General features: G+C 39.8%; 2 protein-coding genes across 3 annotated transcripts in view; one reads left to right on the top strand and one right to left on the bottom strand.

The window, feature by feature from the left end:
- The window catches only part of LOC135168134 (fatty acid synthase-like), a 167,639-nt gene that overhangs the window by 45,533 nt on the left and 95,347 nt on the right, over positions 1 to 26,759 (top strand). The window lies entirely within an intron of this gene.
- Positions 18,330 to 19,322, bottom strand: LOC135168127 (uncharacterized). The gene is made up of 4 exons (XM_064132045.1): positions 19,272 to 19,322; positions 18,978 to 18,994; positions 18,676 to 18,844; positions 18,330 to 18,527 (listed from the first exon to the last, which is right to left on the bottom strand). Exons 1-4 carry the CDS (start codon positions 19,320 to 19,322, stop codon positions 18,330 to 18,332), a joined length of 435 nt encoding a protein of 144 aa, XP_063988115.1.

Genomic DNA, 26,759 nt, shown 5'->3' with positions numbered 1-26,759 from the left:
TAAAAATTATCGGAAAACCAGAAAAGTAGGAAAACCTTAAAAATCGAAAATATACGCATTTTATTTATGTACAATTTCTCATGTCGCGAGCGCACTTAAAAATGCTCACCCAAAAAAGTGCCCAACGCGCCATAACTTCAAGTTTTCACTTCTGCCTGCACTCCCGCAGTGCAACCCTTCGTGTTTTTTTTTTTGTTTTTGTTTTAGTTTTAGTTTTTCTTCTGGTTCTTGTTTTTGTTTGGTTTTAGTTTTAGTTTTAGTTCTAGTTTTTGTTCTGGTTCTTGTTTTAGTTTTAGTTTTAGTTTTTGTTCTGGTTTTGGATTTTGTTGTTGTTTTTGTTTTCATTTTCGTTTTTGTTTTTGTTTTTGGTACCATATCATTATCTCATTTCGGACTGCTGGCTCCTTGTGAGGCTATGAGTAATCAAAGAAGTTTCACAAGCGCATCTCGATTGTCCCAAAAACATGGTTCATTGTGCTGGACCGTCCAGCTATCGAAATAAAAATTAAAAGCCCCTTGCCTGCATAGACAATTCCCTAGAAATGGGAAGTATATTTTTCACGCTTCTTTCCCCGAAAATGTGGCTTACCTGCATGTATTTTATAATTTTTTGAATGTTTATTTGTCGCAAGCATGATTTCTTTATATGCGTCCATATGACTTCCACTAATCAAAGCCATAGTGGGATACCTCGTAACGAGACGCTCACGTACGCCTTCATTACAGGCGTATTGAATTGATTTTACGTGCATGAATTAATTTTCGAGGAATACCGCTGAGTCCCCGATCATGACATTATCCACCCACATTCGAACGGTGTAAGTTTGGACTCATCTGTTTTTATTAATTTAGCCCAGATTTTTTTGTATTTGAATCAGGATTATAAGATTTTTCATTTTCTGTATCATTATCTGTTGTTTAATCAGTAATCAATGCAATCTTATCACGCGCGTGAATTATTAATAGACAGCACAATAGCTTCACAGTGACAAAGTGCTATTGAAGAAGGTATCCTCGAAGGTACTAAAAGGGCTGTCTTCGCAAGCTATACCGCTCGACGACATCTGCTTCCATGTCTATTATGTGCTGCTATGTTGCGTCTTTTTGGCGGGCTCTCGAATCAATGGTCATCGACAGGAAAATATTATCAAATGATTTCATTTTTTGAAGAGGTGTCTTCATTAGCGTTGCAACTTCACTCATCACCTGGTCAACATTATCCCCACCAAATTGGGAGGAGTAATAGTTTCGTTGGATGTTTCGCGCAGAACAGAAATTTATCGCAGAATATTTTGCTGTCTTACGAAATCATTCGTATATAGGGGACTGTTGACATTCATCCATTGACATTTAGACTACAACTAGTTTTTAAGTTTTTTACTGACTATACAGCAGTCGAAATTTGTCTTGTATCGACCGACATTAACATCACTGTCTTTTATCGAGTACTAAATATAAGTAGTCAACTTTGGAACATGTTGAGCATAAATCTTCAAACTTCTGAAATTACCTTTTCCACTTCATTTAAACCTGCGCGAATAATACGAATAAATAGACATTATTGCACACTAAATGCTTTGGGATTCATGCATATACTAGTGAAAGTTCAATCAGAGGTCATGTAGTTACTAACGGCTGTGCAACCATTATAGGCTGTACAACATCATATTGTTGATCAAGACAGTGCTTTCGTGATTTTTCAAGGTTAAATTATCATATCACTATAACAGTGTACCTCAGGTTCCTGTCAGGAGCACAGGAATCGTTCATAACCGCTATATTGGCCACTCTTATAAACGTAACCAACCATGCTTATCTTCCATTCCTTCACGTGCTAGTATCAGGGTGTTGAAACATCACATCACAACATTTCTGGTGAGTCTCATTCTGGTAGTGGAAACAAGGGAGAAAAACGGCCTCGGCTGTGCAGAGCAGGCCTGACATTCGAATTGCTGTACAAAATTAGGATATTTGTATTTACCAAGTATCTACCTATCATCGGTAACCTTGGTCAATTAGACAAGGCTATTTTAATTACCACAAAATTTGTGAGTAATTCAATTCGTCGTTCAGTCCACGGGACTTGATATGACTTCACCACAATTGAAATAAATGAAATCAAGAATGTTGGTGCTACACTGTTGAAAAATCCCCTTTCGTTGATATAGAATCAAACCATCTGGTTAGGGAATGCCGAATGGGTGTGTGTGGAAGAAAAATTGACTTTAACTGATACTGGTGGTTATTTTTACATCTGCTCCACTGGGTACAGAGCCGCGATTGGAGAACAATGATTGCTAAATTATAATTAATATGAAATATAAAATGATTTTAATCTGAATTTATTATGACAATAATGCTCTTAGTCGAACCATCAATCAAGATGTGACAATCCATATTAATAAAATAGAGTGGCCTCCTATCTTTCTTTGTCCGGTACCAACAGAGGAGAACTACTTCATTTCACCCTTAAAGATTCTGTATAGCATTGTGTTTTCCTTCTAGAAATTATATGATTATCCATCCTATCTTATACACCGAAACATGTGTGTACAGCGAAAATAGTCACTTAACTTGGGAAGTCACATCCAACTATCATTGGTTTCTTGCCAGATGGAAAAAATAGAAATAAGAATAAAGCTTGTAATTTTCATAATTGTAAAATTATAGAAGATAAATGATTTTTGAACTCGCAATGTCATTCACATAGGTGTTCCAATATAGCTTATGAAGAAGCAGATATTGTGTGCCCCCCTCCCGTCTCCTAATAATCATTATTCATAGTGTTATAGATTTTATTTTCTAGCTCCCGTTGAATACCCTACTCCCGAGTAGATTCCTACCCCTCCCCCCTAGCCGTTTGCCTCAGCGCTCACAGTTGCTTCATTGCCATGGTATCCAGAGCATAGGGACCCCACGTGACCACACCTGTGTGACGATTCATCAAAGGAATCCCCCTACCCAGCAAGAGGATCGCGGTGAAGACCGCGAGAAGTGTCCCGACGACTCTTTCGGCTTTGAAATAGCCCGAGTCCAGTCCCATACAGAAGTACTCCGAAAACATAGTCCCTGTTGTGGTGTTGCCCCGAGCAGTCCCTATAAAATTGCCCCGACGAACGAGTTAAATTCGCTCCGGAGTTAATAAGAGATTAAAAAAGCGTTGGAAGGATTGGAGAAATAGAGTATAAAGTTGAGGAGTTGTAAGAGAAAAGGTTGAGGAGTCTTGAAAGGAGAAGTTGAGAAGAATTACGAAGGAGAAGAAGGAGAGTCGAAAGTGTAAGAAGCAAGGGGAGATTATTGGTAGAGAACAAGGAATTGCTGAGGAATTGAGAAACTGTGGGCATCAGCCAACAATTATCTTGCTGCCCCGTGAAGACGACCTGGGGATTGGAGGATCTCCTGGAACTGTGAGTGCTCCCTTATATTTTCCTCCCGTCCCAAACCTAGAAAAAATTTCCCTGTCCCCTTAAAATAACCTCCCCCCAACGGCAAGCCTTTCTTTTATAATTAACTTCCCCTGATTATTTGTATTCCCTCCCCCCTTAGTTATTCTTTTTGATTAAGTCTAAAGGGTAGCAGGATGATAATTTTAGGATGGCCGATGTTCACAGCTTCTCCTTGTCCAAAATTCCTCAGGTCCTTATCTCCGCTTTCTCTCCTCTCAGCTCGCCTTCTTCTCCTTCCCAATTCTTCTCACTTCTCTTCAATTAAATTTCTCAACTATTCTCTTCCTATTTCATCAATCTTTCTATCACTATTCTTCTTCAAAACTCTTTTAGTTTCCGAACGTTTTTCAGGGCTGGTCAAACTCGTAGTGTGTGGGCATCGGCACACTTCCTGCTGTCCTCACCGTGATTCTCTTGATGGAATGAGGAGGGGGGGGGGGTAGACGAATCGTCACTCGATGTTACGTCACGTGGGCTCCCTCTGCTGTGCATTCCGCGGTGATGATAATATCGCACTATGAGTGCTGCGGAAAAGGGGTAGGAATCTACTTGGGAGTGGGGTATCCAACGGCAGCAAAACCTAACCTGCCATTCTGGGACTAATAACCATTCGGGAGCGGGAGGAAGAGCACAAAAATATCTGCCCCGTCACAGCCTGAAGGTTGAATTGGAAGTTTCCTTGCGAATGCTACCGCTTAGACTCTCATTTTACATGAGCGAGTAGTTTACTATATTTATATAAGTAGTGCTATCAGAAAATCAATTGACAGGTAATGAGTACCTAATCGAATGTTGACAACACAGAAATATATCAGTCACCATGGAGCTACTCGTAGATGTTTGAGGACGGATATACTTCAGAGTTGCGTGGACAATTGAATTTGAATTGATTGAATTTGTCAAGATCCCCTGCAGCGAAGAACAACTACCCAAAGCCAGCCTCTAAGAACTATCCGTAAATATCGATCCTGTTTCCTGCCTACTGAAACCATATGTTCCATGGACCACTCAAGACCATTGAACAATACGTTGGTGAAGTCAAAGTTCCCTTCGCCGACGACCTCATTTCTGTCGTGTGAGTGTTGTGACGTCTGGGTGGCCGGACGATCAATAATTCTCTTGAAAGGTGAACCATTGTGGTTCAAACGGGGGCAATTTTATTTGAATTGGTGAATATTTGGATCGCAGGCCCTTCGTCGTCTACTCATCACATTATTCTACGGGCAGCTCGTAGCTCAGTGCAGTTGGTCGAAAAACAATTATTTCATTTCCAACATTATGAAAAATGCGAAAGAGCCGCGGAACCCGGGACACCAAACACACTTATCACAGTCGTGTCGGGAGTCCCCCCTAAGGTTTAACCCACAAGGGCCATGAGAGTGGCGATTTTCCTATCATGCAAGTTGCAAAAGAGGGCGCCGCTTGTGCGATTTATGCCACATAGCAAACACGAATCCCGCAGGAAAACGACATTCTGAGTCACACATACGATTAAGATTAGGAGAGAAAATGCGATCGGTGTAGTAAAACAACCTAACAGGTCGTCGTTGTTAGGCCTTGGAATTATCACAGACTGTGAGTTCCGAAAAACGTAAACACGAAAATTTGGTTTTCGCATTTTGCTGACGTTTCACCCATGTTATAGTCTGCGTCTTCGGGGCTATGAGGGAGTTCATGGGATCATGTTTTTTATTGATCAACCAATGAAATGAATATCGAAGTGAAATAAAAAAGGACGGTTTCCTAGATAGGATTCACTTGATATCTTCTATCCCACGTAAGGTTGTTGGGATGGTTGTCGATGTCCAGGCCCTACTTTTGACAAATTTAAAAGAACGAAGTTGATAAATTGTCATGCCCCAATCGACCTAAAAAACACTGAGACGCGTATTTTGAAAAACTAGAATTGGATGGGTGGCTTTATAGATATTGTCAGTTCATAATGATAAGCAGAACCATTTAAGGTTAGCGTTTTCGGAATTTACTATCCGGTAATACTCCAACGTTGGCTCTACCGCCTTCTTGTTTGAAGCTAATTCTCATTCATAGCACCTCCCAGGACCAGGTTCTTGCCTCAAGACCCCATCTCCGCCAACGGAGGTTGGTCAGTCCCATTCATACTCTCACTCTTCCACAAGGTCGCTGTTCACAATGGCCGTGTAGGCAGATGCATACTTCAATCACACAGAGGGACAGAGAGAGATTTCTAACACTTTCACTGATCGGAGTGACCAGGACTCTCTCATGATTGATTGATCCCGCAAACTAATAGTCCTCAAAGACCAGACAAAGTCGATCAAAATCACGAGTCCTGATGACTCTCCCTATCATTACAATAAAGTTCTGAGGTCGAAGCCACCGCGCTCACCAAACTCCTCTTCGGTGTCAATCCCGATTTCCAGTACTCGATCCTTTCAATTGTCCCTCCAGACTCTCCAGGGACTCGTAAACGCCGTCCACGAGTTATCCCAACTTGAACACGTCCCGCTTCAATTCCCCAAACCGTCGGCCGAACGGATTCCACACTCAAATGAACGGCCTCACGCCGAAAACCACCAAACGGGAAGTGAGGATCGTTTCCCCAGCGTAATCACGCTGGACTGTGGACACCCGACAACGACGCCCATTGGTCGGCCATCCTCTGCACTCCACCAATGACGATCCAGTTCCCTAGATGTCCCTAAATGTCCTGCCGGATCCCGAGGTCTCAGTGCCTGCGCAGTACCCATTGCCTGCGTCCTTCCTTAGAATTCCTCTCACCCATATTCCTCAAAAATCCCATTATACGTCCATAATTCGAACTAGAGATTTTTCGAATTGCCTGGTGTCTCAACATCCTCAACATCAGTCTGCTATCCATTTTCATGGTTTCCAGCTCCCTTCTCCCTTCCGAGTGCGAATCCACCGGCCTCATATGTTCCCAAATTCCCCAGCGTCGTTCGAAAACTGGCGCCACCTGGGGGTCTCTCCCGTAGTCCATGACCACGTCACAAGCCCGCGGAATCTCGAAGTCCGTCGAAGTCGGATGGTAGCGGTAAATTCAAAGCAACACAATAACATATAATAGCATAAATAAATTAATACGCCAATACTTCTCTATCGTGCTCTCCCTGGCGGTTGGTGACTTCCGGTCCAGTGATTTCAATCAATTAACTCACTCGCGGCACGGTCGAATACCCAAGTCTATTTGTAAGTGAAATATCACGTGACAGTATATATCGGACCTATAAAAAAAATCACAAAAAAACTTTTGTGAAAAAATTTCGCCAAGTTGACGTTTTATTGGCTGATCCTATTTTCCAAAAAAAATATGGTTACTTTTGTTTACAAAAAAAAAACTTGAAATAAAAAATACGCCAAGTACATCGTTCACAATGCATATTGGTTAGAGGAACCTGATATCTCAAGTGAATGAATCCAGGAACATTTATGAATAGCAAATCGCCATTCTAAACGCTAAATAACAAAACGCCTTCTGCAAATTGTCGGCTCAAGTCTGATCAATGAGTCTGAAACACATAAATGATACATACGCTCATATGTCCATGTGTGAGCAGACTTTAATCTATCTGTGATTGCTAAACTGGCCATCTTGAACAAACAAGTGCCACCAACGGTAACTAGCGTCGCCAATTCCCAATTCGATTTTCAGAAAAAAGTCCACTTGGCGCGCCGCGTTATTTGTAAGTCAATAACACTGGGCGCTTTCCATCGTAGGGTACTGCCTAACACAGTATTAAACAGGAGAACTACGATTGATCTAAACAACACAACAAGACATATGTTAGTTAACACTGTGTCACTCTATGTCCCTTGATGGAAAGTACCGAGTGTTACCGGTCAATTCATTACGATAGAACGCCTCAGTACTTCATCAGTGGATTGCAACATTACTCAACCGGAGTATTTAACCTTCTCAATTGATTCAACTGAATATGGTATTCACGATTAAGATCATTTCCACTTGATTCCTCGATCGACCGTTGAATCGGGATAATCTACAATCGAATGTTTTTCGAGTAACTATATCACCAACGATTGACTTAATTTCGGAGATTGTACAATATTTTCTTCGAAATTTGTTTATTGCTTTCTAGAAATGAAGTTCGACACCCATCTATCTATTAACTACTCACTTACATACAATTTTTATTTTCTGAAGTATACATAAAATGCCGGGCGCGCCAAGTGGACTTTTTTCTGAAAATCGAATTGGCAATTGGCGACGCTAGTTACCGTTGGTGGCACTTGTTTGTTCAAGATGGCCAGTTTAGCAATCACAGATAGATTAAAGTCTGCTCACACATGGACATATGAGCGTATGTATCATTTATGTGTTTCAGACTCATTGATCAGACTTGAGCCGAGAATTTGCAGAAGGCGTTTTGTTATTTAGCGTTTAGAATGGCGATTTGCTATTCATAAATGTTCCTGGATTCATTCACTTGAGATATCAGGTTCCTCTAACCAATATGCATTGTGAACGATGTACTTGGCGTATTTTTTATTTCAAGTTTTTTTTTGTAAACAAAAGTAACCATATTTTTTTTGGAAAATAGGATCAGCCAATAAAACGTCAAATTGGCGAAATTTTTTCACAAAAGTTTTTTTGTGATTTTTTTTATAGGATTTCACTCATTTTTGCAAAGCATAACAATCACTTGCAAAATAATATAAGCAACAAAATCACTGAAACATGGAAGGGAAAATCATCATTCAGAAATAATTTTATCTAATCATTTAAATAATTAAAAATGATTGGACAAAATCATTAAAATGTGATGTTTTTCCCTACTATTTATTTTCACTGATTTTATCGAATCATTCAAATAATAAAAATGATTAGACAAAGTCGCTGAAATTTTATGTTCTTCCCTTTCATTCCTTTTCACTGATTTGTTTACCAATTAATAAATTTTTTATTTGCCATTTTTGTTTGCATCATTTTTTTCACTTATTTTTATACAGAAAAGCATGTAAATTATTTTAAAAAATGTTAAAAACATCAGTGACAAAAAATAAAAGGCCAATATTAATTTTTTTAATGATTTTAACTAATCATTTCCACAATAACAACATTATGCAAACGGCTCACAAAGAAACCTCATCTGTATAGGTTAGATTTTCTGTCAGCCGGCTTCATAATTTATCTAATCATTTAAATAATTGAAAATAATTAGATAAAACCATTGAAGTTTGATGTTTTTCCATTTCATTTCGATTCACTGATTTTCTTACTAATTAATAATTTTGTTATTTGTTGTTTCTGTTTGTATCATTTATTTCAATCGATTTTTGTCACTTATTTTTATGCTGAAAAGCATCTAGATTACTAAAACAAATGTAAAAAAAATCAGTGAAAGAAACTAAACGGCCAATATACGGTTTTAATGATTTTTTCAATTTCCCCGCTGTTACCGGTAGTGCGGGAAGCTAGTAATGCTGCCAGCGCTACCGGTAACAGCGGTAAAAGGGAAAGACCGCAGGTACTAGATAACCGAGGTTGGGACAGTAGTCGGTCGCTGGGCGCGCGATGTGAATCGGCCTTTTTCCCGATTGAACGTCGATTGTGATTGGTCCCGTCATTTTTCCCCTAGAATGAGCCCAGTGACAGAATTTATCATCGGAACATGTACTGTGCCAACCTGGTTATCTAGTAACCTTGGGGAGGAAGAGGAAATTGCATACATTATAATTGTTGCCAACTTTGACGTACAAGTCTAACGCTGAGAAAATAAAATCGCGAAAATATTACATTATGATGGTTGCTATGGGCGGATATTTTTATTTATTATTGTTTATCAAGAAATAAAAATATCATTAGAAAGCTCATAGTCAACTTATATAATGTGACTAAGGACGGATTTCGCCAGAAATTTTCATATATCGAGAAAAAAAATGAAAACCATTCGGGGAGTAGTTGTGTCGTGTATATTATACGCGACAGCATCGGCCTATGACGTCACACGGCTCTAAAACGTCAACTTGGCCGATACGCTCTCGCGTATCTTGATACGCGACAGCATCGGCCTATGACGTCACACGGCTCTAAAACGTCAACTTGGCCGATACGCTCTCGCGTATCTTGATACTCCATAATGAGGTTTTGGACTGTGTCTTCGGTTTGTTTGAGAGGATTCCTACCAGACTCTCGATTGCTTCTGCATTAGGGCCGATAGTCGGCTTCAAAGGTATGGCATATACGCTATTGTCAGGAGATACGTATAAATCTTCAACTCGATCGACGTAGATGAGACTAACATGAAAGTTTGGAAGAAAACTAACAAGAATCCATTGACTAGTTTTGGACATATTCGCAAGCGACCATCTTCAGCCAAATTTCAAATTTTGCGAAACGACTGACCCAACTGCGTCCATCGAAGATACAAATCTTTGCCGTTATGAGGGATAGGTTTTCTCTTAATGTCAACTGGATATCTCAATTTTTGCAAATTCTGGAGAACGATACATGATTTTTTCAAAAAAAGGAGGAAATTGAAAATGGCGTAGAAACTTTTCGTAGACAGGTATATTTCGACCGATTTACATAGGGGAACATCGAGACGAATATTTTCAAAAGAAAACTAAACCAAATCGGCTGATTAGATTCGAAGATATTCCCGTAAAAATATTCCCAAGGAAATGGCTTCTTCTTAAAAATTACTTGATGGATCACGCTGTTCATATGCACCAAATTAATCCTCATTAACACCTGCGATCTGTGAAAATGGGTAACTTTTTATAATTTTTCAAGGCAATTTATAATTCATTTTTTATGTTTCTATAGTTGATTTCAGAAAATTGTCAGAGGAGGGGGGAGATACATCTATGTCTGTGTTTTATTATTTTTATCACTATAATAATCTTTTATAATAACTTTTGTAACTATAATTGTTAATATTCGTTCTCTTCACAAATGTTTGAGATTTCTTACCCACCGACCCAATTAGACTATTCAAAAAATTTAATTCCCACATTAATTTCATTAACACTTACAGCGATTGAGGAAATTCAGGGGACTCTTCAAAACGCGACACTGATGCTCCTGTCGGGGTCTCTTGGGGTTGTATGGGCAATGTGGGGCTCCTTCCACTAGGCCCGTGGTTGCAGGAGCACGGAAGAAATCAGAGCAATATCTTCATGATCCTGGCTGCTATCTGAAGATGCTGGTAATTCGTAAGATCAGTGGAAAGTTTTGAAGATCTCGGAGGTTCGGCAAGAGTTTGGAATGATTTTAAAGCTCGGTGTGAAGGGAAGAAGCACTTAAATTGAGAGGGCTGATCGTTATGATGATTAGGATAAGCCGAATTAACCGCAATTATAAGTCAATTGCAGGTAGAAGAATGTCACGACGGAGTGTCGTCGGAAGCTGCAGTTCGATTAGGACTGCTCCTTCCAGTGATGATTGTCAAATTGCCTTTTTCGCGCCCCGAGCCCCTTTCATAATGACAAATGACGCATAAATCGATGACGTACTTGTAGAATCTTCCTCTTTCTCCGTTTTGGGCTGGCTTGGGAAACTTTCCTTATTAGCGAACATTGGTGTCCGTTTTGACGCTGGTGGAGGATGCCTAGGTCCACCCTTCCTCATTGGCGCCAGCCATAGATCATGGTTAGCTCGCGCTTTCCCGCTTCCCACTTAAGCGGTGTGTGTCCCACAAAATTGACTAATTGTCCGATGTTCCTCCTGTGAGCCGCCTGGCGGACCAAAATGGCATCTTTATTCTATGCTAGAATAGAGATGAAAGTACCAAAGGGCAAGAGAATGATATGAGCTTGGAATTTCTTGGAATCGTAAACCTCACGATGGTTGAACTACTAGTAGGTGGAAACCTTCTGGGGTTGTGCAGTAGTACTTGAAATATGATAGTGCCGAATGCAATCTGTGTTCCTGGTACCTGATGGTGGCCTAACCATTCAAAATGGCACTCCAAGAGGCTCAAACTCCACGAAGACCCTTTCTGCATGTTTTATTATAGAGCTGGTACGTACCACGTACGTAGTTGTTCAAATGACGAAACAGAAATTTTATAAACGACAGATGAATTCGTCGATGTCGTAAAACTTTTCAATTGATTCTTAGCCATACCCGTCTGGTTCCAGTTGGAACATCCTTTTTCCCTTAATTAAAAACCACCCAAAGATCATCCCGTCTATCGATTTCCGTCATCGCGAACGCTAACTCATCGTTGGGACATCAAACAATTTATGGAACACATATTGCTTAGATTAGCATCGGGAAAAGCGCGGAGTAACCAATCACCTTGACTGGCGCCAATGAAAGGGGGCCGGGGGAAAGTATACATTAACCATCATAGTCAAATCGGACACCAACATTTCCTAGTAAGGAAATTTTCTCTAACCAGACCAAAAGAAAGAAAGGGGAAGATTTTAGATACAACGTCATCAACTGACGCGGTTTTCTCAAGATGTAAAGGGGCTTGTGCCGTGGAAAAGGCAGTTCGACAATCATTACGGGAATCAGGAGTCCTAATATACCTGCGGCTACCCAAGACACCTTATCGCTCAGTTAAGTATACCATCCCTTTGTATGCAGTGGTAACATCGTCTAAAATGCCTCTCGGAATCTCCGAAGATCTTCAACCCATCTTCAGAATCACCACCATCATCGTCTGACATCCAGGATCACATTGCGGTGATTTCATCCGCACCCCTGCAACCAACAGCCTAGCCGAACCAGCCCCATACCAGTCAGAAGAAGAGCATCAATTTGCTTGCTGGCATTTCTGGGTTTTTTCAAGACCAAGGAGACCCTGCCACGTATTGGGACCCTGCAGGTGTGCATGCAATTATCTTATATATTCAGTATCGTGGCATTTGAAGCAATAGTTCTTCAATTGTATAAATTCCAAAGTTCATCCCCTAGGACATATTTGTGGATTTTACGATTTTTTTCGAAAAATGGGACAATAACTTTTAATATTAACAAAAGGCTCTGAGGAATTACAAGGATTTTCTGTCAGTTAAGTAAGTTGACTATGGAACGTAGAGTTTAGGCTTTATGTTTATTTTGTATCTTTTATAGTTTTTCCTAGTGGTAATAATTTAGCGTGAAGTGTTTATTTTAATTGAGTGATAGTTTTATGGTATGCACGCCTTTTTCGGACTTTCGTGTGAGGTCCAGTAAAGATAGTGTGCGGACAGATAAACAATGGATGGTTTGTTCTAGTACAGTGAAGAGGGGAAACTATAGATGAAAATGAGTGAGATTTGGAAGAGTGGACAGTTAGTTCGTTTTGAGTTTTCGGAGAAAAGAGACATATTTTAATGGCGGCATATTTTTACCTTTCATTCAATATTACTGTAGCAATTTGAAATTTTTTAGCATAGTTTTTTTTAAATAGTTACTTTTGCATTTATTATTTGCCACCACATTGATCCTACATATTATAAAAGAGATGTTGGCTGCATGCGTCCTTCACTTGCCATACCCCGTTTGTCCCGTTTGAAACCAAGGGTCAGGTAATACAATAACCTGACCATTAACTACTTTAGTTTGGATTGGTTGAGACAACCAAATAATAAGCAAATTTGAACTTAATATGGGTTCCTCTTGCCAGAAGATGCAGGCGAAACCCTCATTGGATTTGTAAAATTAGTTTTGAGTTTGTTACATTCGAACATTGCAAAGAAGGAGTAATCTCTTCTAATCTATTGTCCGCAATACGAACTTGGTCCAATCAACTTTGTATTTCACAAGTGCAACATTCCCTTTATTATTTCAAGGCCTATCCGTATAATTTCGCGTGCGCAGTATATAGACGATTTCAACGAATGTGTAAAGGTTTCGTGTTATATGCCTATACGCTTCTAAACACCGCGGTTTCGTAAACTTTCAGAAAACCATAACGGAAAGGTTGTTTTCATGGGAGGCAATACGTGTCCCTTTGTGCATATGTACATCCTGTGCATCTTTTATTACGAGAAGGAGCAGCGCGTTACGAAACCAAGAAAGGCATTCTGGTTCGAACAGGTACTGCAGAGATAGACCCTGCCAATGCGTGAGTGAATGACGACGGTCGCCCGAGCGACGCCATTCACGCCAATCAAAGAAGGTTTGAGCACGTTCAAACCGTGAGGAACGTCTTTTCGTTCTTCGCCCACACTACCGCGCGGGTGGAAGCAAAGTGGGTCATGTACGAGCACTGGATCTCGCAGGTCTTGAGGGAGCACGAGCAGTTCCGGTTCTATCGTCCAGACCGATGCCTTGCCCAACCAAGCGACTGCGACCAGGCTGAAGACACCCTCCAGCATTCCGTAATGGACTGTCCTATATATGCCCCACAATGCATCGTGGATATAATCAGGCATCTGCCATGGCCCCAGACGGCACAAGCTCTTGTGTCGTCGAGAGACTCGGTCACCATTTTCGCGGACATTGGCAGGGCGTGTATGTGGCTGACATACATAGATCCGTACACGGAAATCAGATACGACGACGTCGCTGAATAAAAGAATGATCGAGGCTGGCCAAATCTCGTTGTCGGAGACGGGGGTCTTGAGGCAGGGACTCGATAATCGTCTCCGTGTAACCGTGGTATGATTGCAGATATATAATGTGGAAATAAAAAATATTATCTCTGTGGTGCGTTTCACGATATTGTTAGGCTTCACAGCATGTAGTACCATCTCTATAATAAGTTGGCATTGATTTAAGACGGGATTCTGGTCTAGGAATTCGAAAAAATCAATTTTTTTTGCAAATTTTCAAAGTTGAGACCTTTAAGAATATGCCCTTAAAGAGATTTTTCAAAATTCGAATTATTTTCGGAGATACAGAAGATTTTGTGACGCGCCATCTAAGCCGGCCGAGTGAAGCGAATCATAGAATAAACGGCAGATGTTACCGGATAACTTGAGGGGTCGTTCTTTCTGGAAATTCTTTTGTACTCGACATAATCCTTTCTGTATTGTATATACCTTTATACTTCTATACAGAGTTCGATACCTTTTAGACTTCGATACCTTTGTACATACTATACAGGGTGTCCCAAAACTCAACGTCCAAACTTTAAACTTAAGTTCGGAGTGAAATTCTGCACCGAAATGTCCTGAGCGACTTTTTGATCAGACGCACCCTCTTCAACTTATTGAGGGTCGAAGATGGACGAATAAGGGGCGTGGGATAACCCGTCGCACGACGGTGAGGAAAACGTGCGAGTGTGGTAGTGTCCCCACCATACGGTACTGCTCCCCTGCGGCGGCACAAAGAGATGACTGGCGGTGGTTGGTAAGAGGAAGGGGAGGGAAATGAGAAATGTCGTTGAAATGTGGGAATGCGATTTTATTCGTCAAAAAAAGACACATCGCGCGTTGGCGAATTTTGTAGAAAACGTTGAACAGCAGATGTTTATAGCCCTGGATCCACGCGATGCTTTTTTCGGGGGACGAACACGAAAGACCGTAACACATTATGACGTAAAAGATAATGAAAAAATTCGCTATGTTGATGTTTGTTCGTTATACCCATACGTTTTAAAGACAGGGATTTTCCCGATTGGACATCCCACTGTCCATGTGGGGCGTGATTGTCAGCTTATATGCCCTAATAATAATATTTCGCGGATAGAAGGTCTTGTGAAATGTCGCGTTTTACCCCCTCGTCAATTATTTCACCCTGTTTTACCAGTAAAAACCCATGGAAAGTTACTGTTCCCTCTTTGTCGATCATGCTGCGATGATCTTGTACAAGACAATTGCCCTCATGATGATCCCGCTGATCGCGAATTTTTGGGAACTTAGGTCGCTCCAGAACTTCGTAAAGCCGTACAAAAGGGGTATAAAATATTAGAAATCAGCGAGCTTTGGGAGTATAAGAGAACTCGGTATAATCCTGTGCCGCCAACAGGTGGATTATGTGCCGAATACATCAACACTTTTTTGAAAATAAAACAAGAGACTTCGGATTGGCCTGCTGAGTGTGAAGATGATGAATCAAAAGATAGATATATTGCTGAATATGAGACGCGAGAATGTATAAAACTTGACAAGGATAAAATTCAAAAGAATGCCAGATTAAGGGAAGCAGCAAAACTTTGTTTAGACTGTCTCTGGGGTAAGTTTGGGGAGAGGGAACACACGAGGAATTTGCAAATATAATGTTTAATCCGGAAATTGAATTAACAGGACTTGTTCCTGTCGATAACGACACTCTCTTCATGTCCAGGAAACATTTAAACGAAGTCGCGGAAATGTCCACTAAGGCTAATGTCGTTATTGCGGCTTATACCACCGCTCACGCGCGTCTAAAGTTATATTCTTATCTAGAAAAACGACAAGAACGTGTTTTATATTATAATACAGATTCGGTAATTTACGTCAGCGACGGATCAAATAAATTACCGCTGGGGAATTTTCTAGGGGATTTGACCGACGAGGTAGAGGGCTACGGAGACGGAAGTTTCATTACTTCTTTTGTCTCTGGTGGCCCTAAATTTTACACTTATCGCGTAAAAAAACCGGACGGCAGTATCGCGGAAGTTAGTAAAATAAAAGGGGTTAGACTGAATTATGAATCGCGTAAACAAATTCATTACGACTCCATTCGCGCGCTCGGTGTCGATAAAGGAGATCCCTACCAGATCGACTATCAGGGTATTCGTCGGACAGTGTATCATGACGTCATCACGAAACCTGAGAGCAAGATCATACGTGTGACAGGCCCAAAACCGCGGCTTGATGGTTTTGCGATTCTGCCCCATGGTTTTGATAAACCGCGTTTTTCAACCGCTGCTAGTTGGCGCGCACTGTTTATTTGAAAATTAAGCATTTTATCCATTTAGATTGATTGTTGTAGTTTTGTATAATATTGTTATGCACGAAAAACGTTTGTAGGTCTTCATTATTTAATAATTAAATAAACAATCTAATGAGTAGGGGCTATCCCGCCACTCGATCAATGTTTATTTGTAGACTTGACTAGTTTTTATCAATGGATAGGGAATCGTTTGTTGATAATTAATATCCAAATTCCATCTTTTGAAGTTTATTTGTTCAGTAGATATTAATTATTTTTAAAATGGGCCCTACAGTGTTTACATTTGCGCAGAGCCTCCTGGTGTCAGGAGGCTCCGGATGGGTCTAAAATAGGTACATCCGCAAAGAATGGTACAGGAAGTGGCGGCCATTTTCCCCAGAAGTTTCGGGGGTAGGGCCATCTAGAATCCCTGTAGGGAACTGAAAAAGAGAATTTCTTTACCTGTTGTGAAAATTACCGATCGGAGAAAGGAATGCGAATGTCCTCTATCATAATTTTGTTGTAACACAAAATTTTTATGTTTTATAGATGGCGATAGTAATCCAATAATCATCTTTCAACGTTCTGTCAAGGGATGCTCAACCTAAAATACTAACGAGAATGTGCATGGAAGCTACATGCCCCGTTTTTTTCAAATAATTAATTAATTGGTAATGAATTAATTTATTGTATCGATGATGGTTATTCACTTTTTGAACTTAATCAGATATTTTTTTCGCAGGGCTCTATAATATTTCTTATTGTTACGGTTAATTATATATAATCGAATGAACAACTATTTATTTATTATTTTGGTAAATTTTAAATCCCATCACCGGTAATTTAGGTTGGTCCAATTATATATAATTAACCGTAACAATAAGAAATATTATAGAGCACTGCGGAAAAATATCTGATTAAGTTCAAAGAGTGAATAACCATCATCGATACAATAAATTAATTCATTAACAATTAATTAATTATTTGAAAAAAACGGGACATATAGCTTTCATTCACATTCTCGTTAGTATTTTAGGTTGAGCATCCCTTGACAGGACGTTGAAAGATGATTATTGGATTACTATCGCCATCTATAAAACATAAAAATTATGTGTTACAATAAAATTATGATAGAGGACATTCGCATTCCTTTCTCCGATCGGTAATTTTCACAACAGGTAAAGAAATTCTCTTTTTCAGTTCCCTACAGGGATTCTAGATGGCCCTACCCCCGAAACTTCTGGGGAAAATGGCCGCCACTTCCTGTACCATTCTTTGCGGATGTACCTATTTTAGACCCATCCTATTCTGGGAGGGGTTGCCGCTTCTCAGGGAGGCGCCACCGTGAACTTTGACAGGCGGGTTTTTAGCCGTTCGTAATTCGAATTGAAATACGAAGTTTCAAAAACCCGCGGCCCGCGAAAATGAAAATTAGTTGTAAGAAAAATGGATGCTATATAAGAAAAGATAAATAAATAAATAAATAAAAATTAAAAAAGATTCTCTCTCCGTTTCTCCCCACCCAATTCCTATTTAATAATAATTCAAAAATAAAAGGAGGAAATGTTTAAAAAGAAGGATGACAAATGTTTAATTGAAAAAAAAATTTGTTTATTAAATAACGTCAAACTAAATAAGAAACAATTGATTTTATCTTATTTTTAACTTAAAACTAAGGGGAAGTAAATGTTGGGGGTTGAAATATGTAAAAATAAACAGAATGATTTATTTTAAAAAATTGCCTTATTAAAAAACTTAAAACTAAAATACATTGTTTATATTCTTATTTTAAACTTACAACTAAGAGGAAGTAAATTTGGGGGGGGGGGCACAAAAATGGAATAAGGAAAAAAAAATGAAATACTTGCTTTAAAAATTCTTTTATTAAAAAAAACTTAAAACTGATTACATTTTTTTTTTAATAATAAAATTTTTTTTTTGTTTTTTTCTATCTTCATTTCGAAGTTAAAAGGAAGGGTAGGAATAATATAATAAACGAAATACAAATATTTCTTTTAAAATTTATTCATTTTTAAACAACTTAAAATTAAAAATACAAAGTTTATTTTTTAATTTAAAATTATGGGGCGGGGTGAAGGGGAGCCTCAGTCCCACTGCTCCAGGTCTCAATTCTCCCCCGTCAGGTCAGGTTGGCCTGCTTCCTTCCCGAAGAGAACCCTGAGGCCCCATACGTCCTCCACGTCGTATAGGGCGAGCAGCTGTTCGCCCTCGGCCTCGAACTGTCGCGACTCGCGCCTCAGAGCGCAGATCCACCGCGCTCTTGGGGTGTCTGCCCTTACACCTCCCTCCCAGCGAGCTCCGCGCTGAAACAAAAAAAACACATCAATATTAAATATTTATAGGAAAATGAGGAAGGGTGTATTTTAGAAGAGGAATAGACAGAAGGGAATGACAGGGAGGGGTTAGAGGGGATAAAGGGAATAGAGAGAGAGAGAGAGAGTCATAACTTACCATGTAGGCCTCGTCCTCGGCATCCGCCAACCATTTGGCGGCCCTGTCATGGAGATCCTGGATCCTGGAAAATATTTTTGCCATCCAGGGTTTCACCCTCTTCGTCCTCCCAGCGCAGCCACGCATTGGCCGCCCACAGGTAGGCCCGCTTCCTCCTGGTGGCCTGCATCTGAAATAGAAAAAACAATGAATTAAAAACAATAACAACACAATGAATTCAAAAAATTAAAAAACTAAAACGAACAAAATGAATTTAAAAACTAAAACAAACAAAATGAAATTAAAAACGAAACAACTAAAACAAACGAAAAATCAAAAACTAAAACAAAAAAAAATGAAATAAAAAAAAATACGCGGATTTGCAATTTTGAAACGCGAAACATATACCCCGCGACGGGTCGACATTAAAACAATATAAAAATACGCGATATAAAAACATAAAGAACCCGTGGACGTTAATTTAAAAAAAAAAACAAAATGCACCCGCGTACGCGAAAACACTAAAAATTGAAAAACCGCGAAACACATATCAAAAACCGCGAGAAAAACGCGACACAGCGGAAAACATGCAAACAAATAAATATTTAAAAGCTTACCTCGCGGGCGTATTCCTCTTGACAGGCTCCTGCACAGGTGACTTTCACCATTTTTAATTTTTTTTGAATAAACAAAAAACACAAAAACACACTAAAATCTGACGAGACACTAGTCCTCGGGGATGGCGATTGTGAAAAAGGGCGAGGGGGGGGGTAGGACCTCACGGTTTATATAACTTTCGCCCCACTATTCGCCCTTAACCCTCTAAACCGTAGGTTAGAAGGAGATGCAAGAAAGGATAAATGTGGGAAAGACGAGGAAAACGTCAAAATTGTTCTCTAAACCCTCTAAACAACGAGAAGGAAAGAGACAATAAGCGAAAGGATTCAGGGCACCGACGAAGAAGAAGAAGCGAGAGAAATTTCTCCTAGCTTCTACGAGAAAAAAAAGGGCTGAGGACAGGACAGGGAATATTGGGTCTTGCCTAGCCATAAAAAAAGTCAAGACACCGCTATTGCAACAAAATTTATGACATTTATTCAATCTTTCCAAAAATACAAAAATGTTAAATGAATTTTTAACCCGAATGGTTACTGGGTGATAACGGGGTAAAGTCAAGACTCTGGAGGGCTAATCCTTCATCATCATCATTGTCGCTTTGATCCAATTGCATCGCAATTTGATCAAGCTCTTTTTGACGCTGCGTTGGAGTGCATCGCACTTCGTAATCGTCCTCGCGATTCCTTTGTTCTAGATTCGCGCCCAACGCGACTAGAACGGCCTCGATTTCCTCGATAGTTTTTCGCGGTTCTGAAACGAAAAAAATACAAGATTAGCTTAAATCAATCTAATCTAAAAATTCGTATGATTGATTGATTGAATATTTACTTGTAGGGGTTGAGGCCGCGGAATTCAATGGTCCATGCTGAGCATCTTCGCCCTCGCGCTCCAGGATTAAATTAATTACTGATGGAGTGCTTGGAATGATCTCGATCGATGACTCCAATTCCACCATGGTCTCAGGGATGATATCCTTCGATGTGCGGTCCTTGGATCGATTTTTTTCGGATTCGCGAGCTCTAAATTGTCTTTGTTTTTCCGTAGCAAGTTCGCGGCGCTTTGCGCGAGCGATAAAGTCGGCCTTCTTTTTTTCCGCGAGTTTTAAGCGTTTTTCGCGAGCCTGTATTTTTTTCAGATCCTTTTCCTTATCAATATATTTCACTTGATTGAACACAACAAGATCTTGTTCTAACGTATTAATCCACAACTTTTTTTCCTCTGTGCTCACTTGCATGATTTCACTTGTTTTTTTATTATTGAGTTTCAGGATTTTAGAGTCACTTTGAGTGTTACCGGGTGATTTATGGCCCAATCGTCTGGTTGAGCTTTTCTTCTTCTTTTCAACCGTTTGGAGGTCAGAGTCAATATTTATGACAGGGTCTGTCTTGGAAATCTCATCTCGTGGGAGTTTCACTTTTTTCACCATTTTTTCAATTGATTTTTTTTCATCACTGTTATATTTCACTACAGGATCACAGATTATCTTAATTCCATTTTTATTCGCGTTGATTCCACAATGTTTAGATTTTCGAAAAAACCCATTGCCTTCGACATTTTATATAATAAAACATCACTATTGTGCACAATTGCTTTAGTAGCCACAGCCAAAGTTTTTGCATTTTTCGCATATTTCCTTTCATTTAATAAATTCGCGATTGCAATGCTTCTCAGTGATGGAGGATTATATCTCATTTGAAAATTTGATTCGATTTCTCTATTAGTTTGTACAGGTTCTTCATTGTAACATACTTTAAATGTCGTACACATGCCTATGCTCTCATCTTGAGAGTGTAATTTATCCCTGCGATAGCTGATATGGATTTTATTCCATGTTTCACCAAGAAATTTATATTTACATACGCAAGAAGGATCAACAAGGAAATCTTCCACTTCGCATTCCAATCCTGACCCTATCGCGATTTTCCGCGCTTTTGCTGGAATGCACATATCATCACTATCTTCACTGTCTAGGTCATCATCATCTGTATATTTATCAACACATACGCGTACTCTTTTCTGGCGAAATTGAGGCTTTTATCGTCCCTTATACCACTTGCGATCCGCGAGATATTTTTTAAGGGCCTCTAAAGCATAACTTTCAAAGTTTTTAGACATTTTTACTATTGCAATGCCTTTAACGAATGACAACAAACGCGTCACTCGAGTTAAAAAACAAAATCGGTATAGGTGGGGTGTATGATAAGAGTGGGGGTAACGCGTAACATACGAAAACCGCGAAAGTGGGGCGCATGTGTGACGCCGTCGCCGCAGTGGGGGATAATGTTTGACGGCTATAGGTCTGTCATGTGCATAGCGGGGGATTCTGGCCCCTCCACTCTCATACGCAGCGCTATAAAACGCGTGTGCTCGCGGTGGATTTTATTCAGTCGTCCTGATTTCATCCATTCATTTTTTCAACATGGAAAGTACCAAGCAAAAGGGATTCAGTGATGCTGAACAGCATGTGGTATTGTCCCAAGTGATATGTTAGAATCGATCAGAGACAAAGCAAATTCGTGTCGGCTTAAAAGTTACGTGTTTCGGTCAATTCCTCCCGATTGTACAATTTATGGGCGTACGCCCGAAACGCGCAATATTGTCAATGACACGACAAGAATGGACCCTTTTTTTCAACGATTTGGATGCTGTAACCGACTACTTTGACCCTGAGAAGTTTCATCCCAAGATCACCCACAATGTACCTGCAAAGGAATTTGGGGCCATAAAGGTGAAATTCCACCGTAGTTTCGAAAACCCCTGCGTGACCTTTGTTCGCAATGATAATCCAAATCAGACTCCCATAATGATGATGGGCCAGAGCATCATTACATTGAAAAACAAGGCTGCGTGGATTAATCAGTGGCTGGATTTCTTGGAGACATTGCCTCTCAAGGAATCTAAGGAATCGCTTGTCGGATCAATTATAGGCATTGCTATGAATTATATGGAATACAATCGAATGCCTGCCACGGAGGATCTTCATCATCGCATACGCGAAAATTTCGAGGAGATGTATGTCATGGTTCGCGATGATCTCCGACGTACAATACCCCATCAAAATCTCGGATCTTTATACCAATTGTTTCGAGAATTATTCCATAATTACTTTAATTATTTGGATAAATTCGCGGGAGGGGCTTACAGAATGCCCTCATATTAAAAAAACCATACACATATGATTTTATGAAAATGATTTGTAAAATGTATCCTACTATGTTTAGGAAATATAAAAAAAGATCAAATCTAGACCCTGTGTTTAATTATTTATGAAAAAAACCCTCAACATCTTTTTAGGTATAAGAAAAAAGACGGAAGGCAAAAAACATTTTTGATCTATAGATAAAAGAAAAAACACTTTCAAAACGAAAATGTACGCAATAAGAGAAAGAGATGAACATAGTCAAAAAATGGAGACATCGTTGAGAATTTTTCCAACGGTCTTCCATAGCCAGGGAAAATTTATTACCCTAAAAACCTGTAAAAAAAAAGCATCCATCTACTGCGCCATCCATGCCAGGGCATTGCGCAATCCTTCATCTAAAAAAAATAATGGGCCATTTTCCCTTAACACGTGAACGACATTCCATTGCATAACATTGGGATGGTTTTAAGTGTTTTGAGGCCTGCTCGCATTCCTTCACCACCCACCCACCACCCACTTCCTGTCGAACAACGACATTTTTTGGGGACCCTCACCCCAGGGGGGCCCCAGAGCGGCCCCAGAGCGGCGACGTCCTCTTCAAAGGACAATGGGAAAACGTGTTCGGACACGTCTGGAAAAAGGGTGGAAGGGGGACGATTCCTGGAATAAATTCGCCAATCGTGCCGACTTACTACTTACGGACAGTTGCCGACCAGTCAGTACACAACCGCGGAGGCGGCTGGATTCCCGAAAGACTGTCCGACGATTCTGAAATGGCTGGATTGTTCCGACGAAAACTAATCCACTGACTGCGGGGTAACCCAAATCTTTAATGAAGTCTTCATTATCGACTTAAACAATAATAAATCTAAAATCCCCGCCTTACTCCGAAATCGTGGAATCACGCTGTTCTCGCTTGATGGCAAACAAATAAATTGAAGCCACAAATTCACCTTCGACTAATTCGCAAACAAATTCCTTCATCACACGTCAAATTATAAAAATTTATTAGAAAGAAAATAATTTGTCAGAATGAGTCCAAAATCGAGAAAGCCAGTGTTAATAAACTATCGGAAAAATCACTAGTGAAATATTACGTCAGAATTTCAATGAAGAAGGAATCTACATTTACCGCGAGAAAAGGCGCGTCCCCGGATACATAAAATACTAGAAGGGTCAGCGATGGGAAGAGGAAATGCCTCGCGCGGAAGTAAACAACCGCGCGAGAATAACCGAAGGGGTTACCGGCATAACATCAAAATCTCGGGCGCTAACAGACGCTGCAATTCCGCTTCCAAATTTCGCCCCCTAAAGCGCGTTACAATTAATTCTAATCCGCAAAGTTAGTGGCTGAACAAACCACGACGGATATTAGGATGAATAGGGTCAACCCGCCAAGAAATAACCCCGGGCGGGTGGGAACCCCGCCCGCCCGGGGGGCCGGGTTTCCTTTGACGTCACAAGAAATGTGGAACGCTATATAAACTTCCCGTCTTGATGATAAATCCATCCGGCATCATTATGCATAATCGGAAGGTCCCGGGTTCAAACCCCGGTCTGGACTATCCATTTTTTCAGTAATTTTTCTTGCAAAAATCATATGGAGAATTATCCTGTTCCCCTTCCTACCTCATCCAAAATCCTATCCAATGATTTCCTTTGACGTCACAAGAAATGTGGAACGCTATATAAACTTCCCGTCTTGATGATCCTATCCAACGATTTCCTTTGACGTCACAAGAAATGTGGAACGCTATATAAACTTCCCGTCTTGATGATAAAAAATGCAATGCCTTAGGAGCCGGATAACATCAAGATTTTGCCGATTTTGCCATGTAACATGGCACTATGGGCGGAATATGAATCACCACAGATATTAACTATAGTTGTTGGAACTGCTTTAAGTTTCCAACTGCTGATTTTTTGTTTAACATCCTTTTTATTGAACGAAAAAATGTTCAATTTTTCAATAAGTACCCCGAAGCTACTACTTAAGCATGTTTTTCGTGAAGCATCAGTAACATGTCCACAATTATCAGAATGTTGTGAAACGTCGTACCAACATGACAGTGATCTGTTGATCAAATCATCTAAGGACACTGGTTCTTTGATGTTATTAAATGATAAACTTAAAACAATATTATTCTCATTTGAAGTTTTCATATAATTACATACTTTACATCGATCAAGATGAGTAAATTCATGTTTTAAATTTTGTTGTAAATCACACACTTTGTCACATAAACGCTCCAGGAAGACTACGGGATCCTGCTCGTTATCAAGAGAAAATTTATCATCGACGAATTGTATGAGTGCACTTGCATTCAAAACTTCAGAGCCTTTTATGTATTTTTTCAATAATTCATTTATTACTGTGTGCTCATCTTCAGGTGTGAGCAACAGTACTTGGCGTATTACGAGGGACCCAAATGTGCATTGAATGACTGCATTAGCATAACTGGCACCACCGGCAGAATTGCATACCCCACAGATAGACGAACTTATATCGACTTGTTTATTTTCTACATTCGTCTCATCATTTGAACCAATTTCAAAAGCCCACTGAGTGTCCCATACCTTCGGCCAATATTTATCGGGCAGAGGTATTTGTTTCATATCAGGTCTGTATTTTGCCCTGAGTCTATTGTATTCTTCAATGGCCGTAATGGAAGCTTTTGCCGAAGATGGATCGAAAGTGATCAAATGGATGCCTCCCAATGTAGTTACTCTTGAAAGAGCGACGTACGTTCGGCCAGAAGAAAATATGGTTTGTCCCACATCCATAACAGCATTGTGTAAACTCAAGCCTTGACTCTTATGTATTGTAATTCCATAGCTCAAACACATGGGAAACTGTCATCTCGATATGTAAGCTCCACTCATGATTTCGAATTTTACGTCGATACGTTCAATTTCGAATTCTTTCCCCGATTCTAGGCGAACGGTTATAGAATTTATATATTCTACTGCCTTATTAACGGAGTTAGTAACTGCTGTTACAACTCCAATAGTTCCATTAACCAAACCAGATCTGATTCTCTCTAATCTAAAATTAAACAGTTGTCTCAACTGGTCGCGTTTCAGGATTCGTCCAGTGTGATAGCTTCTGCTGATCACTGGATGATTTTAGTGAATGTCTATATGTTACCAGATCTAATTCTTTCTAATCTAAAATTAAACAGTTGTCTCAACTGGTCGCGTTTCGTGATTCATCCAGTGTGATAGCTTCTGCTGATCACTGGATGATTTTAGTGAATGTCTATATGTTACCAGATCTAATTCTTTCTAATCTAAAATTAAACAGTTGTCTCAACTGGTCGCGTTTCAGGTTTCATCCAGTGTGATAGCTTCTGCTGATCACTGGATGATTTTAGTAAATGTCTATATGTTATGTTCGCCAATTAATTTAAAATTAGAAAAATCAAGTTGAAAAATTGTGGAAGAATAATAATAAATTCGTGTCCTAGCTCGTCTTAACGTGAAAAAAAATTGATTATATGATTAAGCGAAATAAATTGCTCAAGCCCATTTAAATACAAATATAAGCAAGCCTTATTTAATCCTAACAACTGTTATGGTACAAAAATAAACCTGCAAAGAATTCGATTGGTCGCATCTCTCACTCTCTCTTCCTTTCGTTCTTGTTTTCATGCTCACGTTCTATAGACACTAAAATCGTTACTTCTTGTACTGAATTACCAGAAGAACAAAAATAAAAGTTATTGATAATTTGCATAATATCAATTAAGTCGTGGACTGATAAATTTGAATTATTGAAGAGTTCATGTTCGACGATCTCTAGGTCCACGACACTTTTGCCAATCTCTCATTTCTCGCGCGCGTCGCTGATTGCGAACCGACCACACAGCGCCCGTAGGAAACAAATGCTGTCAACTTTGAACAAAAATCTGACCGTTTCATTCTGAGATAATCGCACCGTGGAAAATATGGAAAAAAATCCGTTGCTATGCGCGGATCTTTTTAATTGGGCGTTTAATTCGGAAAAACTTGACATAAATGAATATAGCATAGGCGGTTTAGGTAATGTAACTAAGTGTATTTTTGCTGCAAATTGCCGCGTTTTCACTCAGTTACGGAAATTAGTTTTGGTGGTAGTGGAAGGGGTAGTTGTGTCGTGTATAGATACTTGGGAGCACTCGGCCTATTTATTCGAGGTTTCGAAATATATCCTGGGCCGATACGCTCCCGCGTATCTCGATGTACCCCACGTGTTTCTCATTTTTTAAATAATTTTATTTAATACCGTGTTGCATTTGTTTATGTACGTATCATGTACGTAACAAAATTTACCAAATAAAATAATAATTTACTTACGTGATGACGA

This window comes from Diachasmimorpha longicaudata, chromosome 12, assembly GCF_034640455.1.
Source record: "Diachasmimorpha longicaudata isolate KC_UGA_2023 chromosome 12, iyDiaLong2, whole genome shotgun sequence".
In the NCBI taxonomy this organism is placed as follows: domain Eukaryota; kingdom Metazoa; phylum Arthropoda; class Insecta; order Hymenoptera; family Braconidae; genus Diachasmimorpha; species Diachasmimorpha longicaudata.
This window is presented reverse-complemented; position numbering and strand designations above follow the sequence as displayed.